This window comes from Rosa chinensis, chromosome 2 (genome assembly GCF_002994745.2).
Source record: "Rosa chinensis cultivar Old Blush chromosome 2, RchiOBHm-V2, whole genome shotgun sequence".
Taxonomy (NCBI): domain Eukaryota; kingdom Viridiplantae; phylum Streptophyta; class Magnoliopsida; order Rosales; family Rosaceae; genus Rosa; species Rosa chinensis.
In genome coordinates, this window is record NC_037089.1 from 78,506,608 (window position 1) to 78,514,669 (window position 8,062).

At 37.3% G+C, this 8,062-nt stretch overlaps 2 protein-coding genes across 2 annotated transcripts in view; both read left to right on the top strand.

Moving 5' to 3' along the window:
* The window catches only part of LOC121051858 (ankyrin repeat-containing protein NPR4-like), a 28,265-nt gene extending 23,447 nt beyond the window's left edge, over positions 1-4,818 (top strand). The window contains exon 2 of the mRNA XM_040515377.1: positions 3,741-4,818. Within this exon, the coding sequence (XP_040371311.1) occupies positions 3,741-4,258 (518 nt within the window). The 3' untranslated portion in view covers positions 4,259-4,818. The remainder of the gene's footprint in view (positions 1-3,740) is intronic.
* LOC121051859 lies at positions 346-2,484 on the top strand. The gene is made up of 3 exons (XM_040515378.1): positions 346-764; positions 1,615-2,174; positions 2,346-2,484. The coding sequence occupies exons 1-2, from the start codon at positions 452-454 to the stop codon at positions 1,821-1,823; spliced, it is 522 nt and encodes a 173-aa protein (XP_040371312.1). The 5' UTR covers positions 346-451; the 3' UTR covers positions 1,824-2,174; positions 2,346-2,484.
* Positions 4,819-8,062: the final 3,244 nt, after the last annotated feature.

An 8,062-nucleotide genomic window follows, 5' to 3' on the forward strand; every position in this document is an offset into this window, starting at 1 on the left:
ATATTATGAAGGGAGTGTAGTTTGTAATTTGCAGAGTGCAAATTTCACTTCAGGAAGAAAAAAAATGAATTGCCTGAGAATTTTAAAAGAAACAAGAAAAGAATAAATGGGATGAGATTTTGAAAAGAAACAAGAAAAGAATAAGAGGACGAATGACTGTATTAATAGGAACATGCAAAGAATAAAATGCATCATCGTTCTCAATCTATAAATCACAAGTTTTGGGTGTAATCGAGGATCAGAAGTTTTGGGAACCTAGATTTTGAAGGTTTCCCAATTAAACCTGCAAACTTTTGTTTCATTCTTTGGATTAAGATGCATTTCATTCAACCCAAAAGCAATTACAAAATAATACTCCCCATGCATGATTTTGGTTCTATTTTTCATTCTCTCCGTGAATTGGAGATCAGTCATCTCATTAATCTAGTTTCTTTCTTGGCAGGTCGAGGGCATGGCAGCGACGGTGGCCGTCCCCAGTGCTATAGTCCTTAAAGTTTTAACCACAAATAACTATGAAGATTGGAGTATTCGGGTCAAAACCTATCTGCTGGCTAAGGGTCTTTGGAAGGTCGTCGGATCCGCCACGGAACCTCCTAGTGTAGAAGATGAGGCATGGATTAAGAACAATGCAGAGGCTTTGCATGCTATTCATATTTCTTGCGGAGATGATACCTTCTCTTTTATTCGGGACATGGACACAGCTAAAGCTGCGTGGAATACTTTAGAAAAAAGGTTGAAGCCCGCTAGACTACCGGAAAGGAAAGGTACGTAAATCTAAAAATAGAAATTAAAGAAGCCAAGGAAAACATAAATTTTTTCGTACGTACATTAGCGGATACCGGATTTTCATTTTTCTTGATTCATTTATAAATTTGATAGAAATTTATCCTTTTCCGCTTATTGTTTAGATGTGAGATCTGACCATGAGTCCCCAATGGATGGTGAGCTACAAGTCTACAACTAAAAGACCTTAATGAACCGCTAGTTGAAGGTATCATCTCCATCGACCCTCTTAAACATTACTTCCCCCGCTTTATGCTATTAGTTATTTCTTTACAAATTCATATATTTGAAAGAAAAAAGCTATGTTTGCACTACTATCTTGAAATTAAAAAAAAAAAAAAATTGCATTGTTGTCATGTATACTTAATTTCATTTCCTTCTCAAGCTTCTACTTATTTTTTTTTTTTTAGAATAAGTTTATACTTAATTTCAACTTAAGCAGCCTTCCTATATTACAATGTTGTCTAGAATTTAAAAAAAAAAAAAAAAAAAATTTTCTTTAACATCTAAACTAAAAGCTTAAAAGAAAAAATAAAAACAATTTCCACTTGTCTTCAAATATTTGTGCTAAATTTTAAAAAAAAAAATTGCTTTTTAGTATATCTAAGTTTCTTTTATTTTCATATAAAAAATAATATAATATTAAAATTAACTAAGTTGAAGATGCAATTTTAACTACTCTCGCTAAAAGAAATAGAGAAATTTGAAGGAATTTTTTTTAATAAAACAAAGAAGCAGTATATAATAATATTGTACATATGGAAAAATATGCTTTTTTGATGACATATGGAAAAATATGTTAATAGAAAAAATTATAAAAACTTTTGGCAGGACACAGCAGCAATGCCAATTCCGCCACCAATGATCATGATCACAACACCTATCAACATTTCTTCCATTGTGTGGAGCGTGAAAGCACAGCTGATGCACTGGAGTTTCTTAAACAAAATCCTCACCCAATAAGAGAACTAAGACATCCATCATCCGACCTTCCGGCTCTTCACTTCGCAATCTCGGAGTGTAACGCGTGGATATTATAGCAGAGTTGGTGAACTTAATGACAGAGAAAGACTTGGAAGAAATATTGGACCCTTCTGGTCGTACAGCTATTTGCTATGCTTTTGACTTTGTACATCCATTTGAAATGGAGGATGTTGTTAAATGCATGGTTGAAAAGAAGAAGAAATTACTTAGCATTATTGATCCTTCCACCAAAATGATTCCACTTGTCAGGGCTCATCAAAACAGATCCACCCGTACCAAACACCAGTTTTTGTTCCAGTGTGACGATTCCTTGGTTAAGTATCTGTATTCTGTCACTCCACGCGAAACTCTCAATGCTCACCAAGCAGCTGAAATTATTTCTCAAGGTTTTATATATAAACAATTTGGTAAGTAAGACTTTCCGTCACAAATATATTACTAATTATATCTCTCTAGCAATTAGTCTGGTAGCTTTTCTCCAACAATTTTTTTTGGGTATATTACTGATCACGTAAAAGTGCACATTTGTTGGCTTAAATCTTTTTCCACGTAATATTTATATTCTTTTTTTTTTTCAGATATTTCTTGGGATTTAATACAACACTACCCAATTTTGGCTATTACTAAAAACTTATCTGGAAAATATCCCTTGAATAGATTGGCTGAGAGCATGAAATGGGAACATTTATTTTTAAGCGAAAGCAGACTTAACTTCTTGGAACAATGGATTTATAACTGTAATTATTCTGCCCCCCTCTTTTCTCCTCATATTAGGCTTTTGTCCTCTATTCATCTAAGGTACCATAAATTTTTTTGATCTCACATATCTTGATACAGATATCGTCATACGACCTACTCCAACAATAACCGATATTAGTAGTATAAATGTTTATGATCCAGAAAATGGTGAATCGAATCAAAAGCGTCTCATTCGCTCAGGTATGTTTACCTAATTCATAATGACTACAACAACATGTGCTCCTCCTATCTTTTACTTGAGTCGTTAATCCTATTCATAATTTTGTTCCTCAAATAATTATATTGCAATTACCAGTTTATTCAGACAATTATTCGGAGGACTTTTGGGTATGCTAGGTTCACATACGTAATTTATTTTGTTAGTTATCAATTTGTTTAAATATACGTTGTTAACTTTATATTGTTTTCATGGTCAACGTAGGAATCAATCGCATACATCGTATGAAATTGATACATACCCGAATTCATGAATTTTTACTTTGCATGTGTAAAGTGATTGGAACTAGAGATGTTACACAAATGCAAGATGATATCCTTCTGCGATCAGCCATCTTCCGAGCAGTAGAACAAGGAAAAATTGAGCTCATTACTAAAATGGGTGAAGCAAATCTAAAAATCTATCAGATAACTAATGAACAAGACATGACCGTGTTTCAATTTGCGGCTCATTGTCGTCAAGAAAAGCCTTTATATTTTTATTTTGGCCCCTACCACAGAACTGAGACATTTCGTAGGAGGGATAAGTTTGACAATAATACGCTACATATAGTGGGAACTTTTTCATCATTTGCCCAAACTAGAGTGGACAATATACGAGGTGCAGCTTTACAGTTGCAAAGAGAACGACAATGGTTCAAGGTTAGTGTTTATCTTTGTAAATTAGTTTAATTACCCATTTTGTTCCAAAGGAACTCATAAAAAATAATAAAAAATAAAAAAAAAACAGAGGAAATCATAACTTTTCTCTCATGACTCATGAGTACAACCTGTGGTCTATGTTTTAGGAATAGAAAATTAAATCTCTAAGTTCTAATTTTATTATGCATGGGATGAAATGCAGGAGGTGGAATCTTGTTTAGAGCCTGACTCGCTTGAAGAAATCAATCATACTGATCAAGCACCGCCACGTACGGTATTTACCAAATACCACACAGAATTGATGAAGGAGGGAGAAAAGTGAATGAAAGAAACTGCAACTTCTTGTACGGTTGTAGGTGCTCTTGTTGTCACTTTGATGTTTGCTGCAGCATTCACAGTTCCCGGTGGAAATAATCAAGATACAGGTGCTCCCATGTTCTTAAAAGCGAAGGCATTCTTGATTTTTATCATCTCAGATGCTATATCCTTATTTTCTTCTACAACTTCGGTAATGATATTTTTGGGAATTCTCACATCACGTTATAAAGAAGACGACTTCCTAAAATCTCTACCGACCAAAATGATATTGGGCCTTTTCACCCTTTTTCTCTCCATCGCCACCATGATGATTACTTTTTCTGCTGCCCTTTACATTATGCTTCAGGGAAAATCATGGGTCATTATCCCAACTATATTACTTTCCAGTGTTCCAATCACCTCATTTGTATGGATGCAATTTCCCTTCTTTGTGGAGATCTTCGTTTCTACTTACGGAGCATATATATTTGTTAGAGCAAGTGCACCCGTAGTCAAAAAAAGGTATAGTCGAGAAGTTAAAAGACATATTCGAGAAGTCAAAAATTCGACCGGTTAAGCTACTATTCATTGCAACTGGATATGAGTTTGCACCCGTTGTTTTTCTTGCCCGGTCAATACTGTTCACTGTTCACAATACTGTTCACATAATTCACTGTTCATCGTGGGTTTCACTATTTAAATTTACTGTTCTTTTACTGTTCATATATACATATTAATTCATCCACCGTCGGATTGTAAACATTAATTGAAACCAACGGCCCAGATTAAAAGACCGTTGGTTTCAAATTTTCTGAACAAGCCAACGGCCCGATGCCACCTGTCCCCTGAGCCCACTCACTGTCGCTACGCGACAAAATAGCAATGCAGTCTGATTGTTGGCCACATGGCGCATTTCTATTGGGCCGTGTCCTCCACTCTGGGCCATTAACGCATTTGATAAGGTGCTGACCCCACTGACGTCACCCACGTTCCTCTCTTCCTTCAGCTGGCAGCCGGATGCCTTTGGGCAAGACTTTAGTCACGGGCTTGCCCGTTTTTATGGCTTTGGGCATGGAAGGGCAAGACTTGCCCAGTCAAGCTTGGGCCGGTGGAAACCATTTTTCTGCATAGCCAGGCAGCCACATCAACATTCCTTCTTTTTGCCCGGGCAATCCAAGAGCGGTGGACTTGCTCTTAGGGAAAATTGGTGGACAAGCTTAGATTCCTAATGTCGGATGATGATTACGTTTCGTTTTGCTACTATTTAAGAAGTGCTTGTAATGAAAGGGACAATGCATTTGCTAGCTTCCTATTTTTGTATCTCTATGCTTACCGGAAGTGCCCCATTTATTTTATCTCATCATCACCTGGTCAGATTGGTTCCATATGCCTTCTTCTAGAACACCTGCAGAATTGGAATATTGATCCATTGTTGCTGACAGTTTACTGATTAACATCTATGAGCTTGAGTTTGACCTCATTAATTTATTTCTACAAAATACTTGCTTTTATCTCAGTTGACGGTTATAAGTTATAACTAGAGCTCGAGTTCTCTTTTCAATTGGTGGTTTGACCGTTTGAGTTCGATTAATTCATCAATCTCGATTGGATTTGGTGTTGCTACTTGCTATACCAAATTGGACTGATATATTGTTTTGCTAAATACTAAATTATTTAACAAACAAACAAAATTATTAATTTATTATTAATTAGTTACGTAAATACTAAATGAGAATTTTTTCTGAGATCACATTTCTAATGTTCGCTTCTTTTACACTATGAAGAACATATATAGTAAAAGAGTAATTTTTCCTAGGGGTGGGCACTTGAACCCGGAATCCCGAACCCGACCCGGTCCCGTCCCGAAAACTGCCGGGACGGGACGGGTTTGAAACTTCAAATTTTACTATTTGGGCCCGTCCCGTCCCGTCCCGTTTTAACGGGACGGGTTTCGGTTTGGTTCGAAGAAATCCCTAAGAGGCCCGACCCGTCCCGAAGTATTAAAATTTATTTTATTTTCCTAAATTTTCGATCGGTTTTTGACCTAAAACCTAAACAGGCTAAACTCATTCCTCATTTCTCTCGAAGTCTCGAGCCTCCAGTTCTCCTTTGAGTCCTTTCGATCGAAACCCAAAACTCATTCCTCAATCCTCATTTCCTCTCGAAGTCTCGAGCCTCCAGACCTCCAGTACCTGCCTTCCTGGTCACCGAGACTGCCTTCCGGCTTCCTGGTCCAGCCGTCAGCTCGGGGAAGTGGTTTCGAGTCGCCAGCTTCGCCGTGGTTTCGAGTCGCCAGCTTCGCCGTGGTTTCTCCGTCGTCAGCTTCGCCGTGGTTTCGAGTCGCCAGCTTCGCCGTGGTTTCTCCGTCGTCAGCTTCGCCGTTGCTTCAAACACATAAGACTGCAAATGTAAGCCATGGATTCTTAGTTTCTTACAGTTTTGCACTTTGAGGAAGTATAGACAAACTTCGATTTCACTGCCGATGGTTTTGCAATTTTGATTTGTTTGATTGGGATTGTGAGATTACATGTGTAGGATTAGCCGATTAGGACTTAGGAGTTCAATTTGTTCGATTGGGTTTGTGAGATTACAGTTGAGTTCGTGAAGATCGATTGGGTCAGTGGATTTTGTGAAATTTGTTCGATTGGGTCAGTGGGTTTTGTGAAATTTTGATACTTACGCTTAACAATTGGATTTTTAGAGTTGAAGAGTGAGTTAAGCAAGAACTCAGATGCTTCAATGTTGTTGTGCTTCTAAATGTAGAATCTGAATTGCACTCTCTAAATGTAGAAGAAGAATAAGAAGAGCATTTGGGGTTTTGAAGTGAATTTTGCATTTTGTGTCTGACTGGTTGTACAGCATCTCCTGAATTTTGTTTTGTAGTCTATTGTTTTCTACCTTGAGGTATCCAGTCTGTCTGAGGGAAAGCCAGTAGTCATCATTGATGATTATATAGGCTGCAGTAAGGTATTACGTTGCCTGTTTTCGTTTTCCTGAATTAAAAGAGGCTTTTGGTTTAATAACTAAGAACTTCTGGAAATTTAATGGTGATGAGGTACTTTACAATTGTCTGAGAAAAGGATCTGTTTTTGTTTGTTCCCACTTTTGGAATCTAATAGAATTTTGTTTTTCGGTTTTTATCTTCTGTTCCTAGTTTCCTGTTAGGAGTGATAATTTTGAATTAATGCATTATTTGTTTGTTGCTTTTCCAGTATTTTGATTCTGGTGAAGTTGTTGTTTTGTAGTCTATTGTTTTCTACCTTCAAGAAGCTGATGGCTAGGGAGAAGAAAACTGCTCGACCTCGACCAGGTGCTTCTGGTCTTGAGGATTCTTCAACAGCCACATCACCGGCTTCTCCTCCACTGCTCGAAGCTGCAAGCCAACATGAAGTTGTAAGTGAACCTGCTGCAAGTCAACCTTCTGGAAGTGAAGCCGCAGCATCTGTAGGTGAGGCTCCTTCTGAAAAATCAGGTATAAAGCGTAGCTTTGTTTGGGACCATTTTAAAGTGTATGATAAGATTGAACATGCTAAAGATGCTAGCGGAAAAGACATTGAGATAGTTCATAAGAGAGCTTATTGCATCTACTGTCCTAGGGGAAAGGTTGGTGATTTTGCTATTGAAAGTTCTAATGGCACTTCTGGTATGATTAGGCACATTAACCAAAAGTGTAGATATTATCCTCCTAATATGGATAAGTCACAGAAAAATCTTGTCGGCGATAAATTTAAGGGCAATAAACTGACCATAGTACCTTATAATCAAGATGATTATTTAGAAGCTTGTGTAGAGATGATTGTCATTGATGAGCTGCCTTTTAGTTTTGTGGAGAAGATAGGCTTTAACAGATTTTGTATTAAAGTCTGTCCTCTTTTTGATGTTCCCTCTAGAAGGAAATTGTGTAGGATCTTTCTAAGTATGTATGATACTTCAAAGAAGGATTTGAAGAAGACTTTGAGGAAGTATAGGTTGAGTCTAACCACCGATACTTGGACTAGTGTTCAAAATGTCAATTACATGGTGCTTACTGCCCATTTTATTGACATAGATTGGAAAATGCACAAGAGGGTCATTAATTTCTGTGTGATTCAAAATCATCAAGGGGCAACAATAGGGAAGCTTATTGAGTCATGTTTAGTGCAGTGGGGAATTGAGAAAGTCATGTGCCTTACAGTTGATAATGCCTCTGCAAACAAGTCTGCTTTAGAGTGGCTTGTGTCTAGAATGAACAATTCTGCATCGTACGAGCAGATTTTGAGTGGCAAATACATGCATGTGAGATGCACTGCTCACATCACTAACTTAATAGTGGGGCATGGCTTAAAGAGGTTGCAAAAGTCTGTTTTAGCAATTAGGAATGCAGTAAAGTTTGTGAGATCTT

Bases quoted from the DNA above. Each gene is read 5' to 3' on its own strand.
- LOC121051859 (XM_040515378.1), top strand. From the start codon at position 452: ATGGCAGCGACGGTGGCCGTCCCCAGTGCTATAGTCCTTAAAGTTTTA. The intron at 765-1,614 runs GTACGTAAATCT...AACTTTTGGCAG, and splicing joins TAGACTACCGGAAAGGAAAG to GACACAGCAGCAATGCCAAT.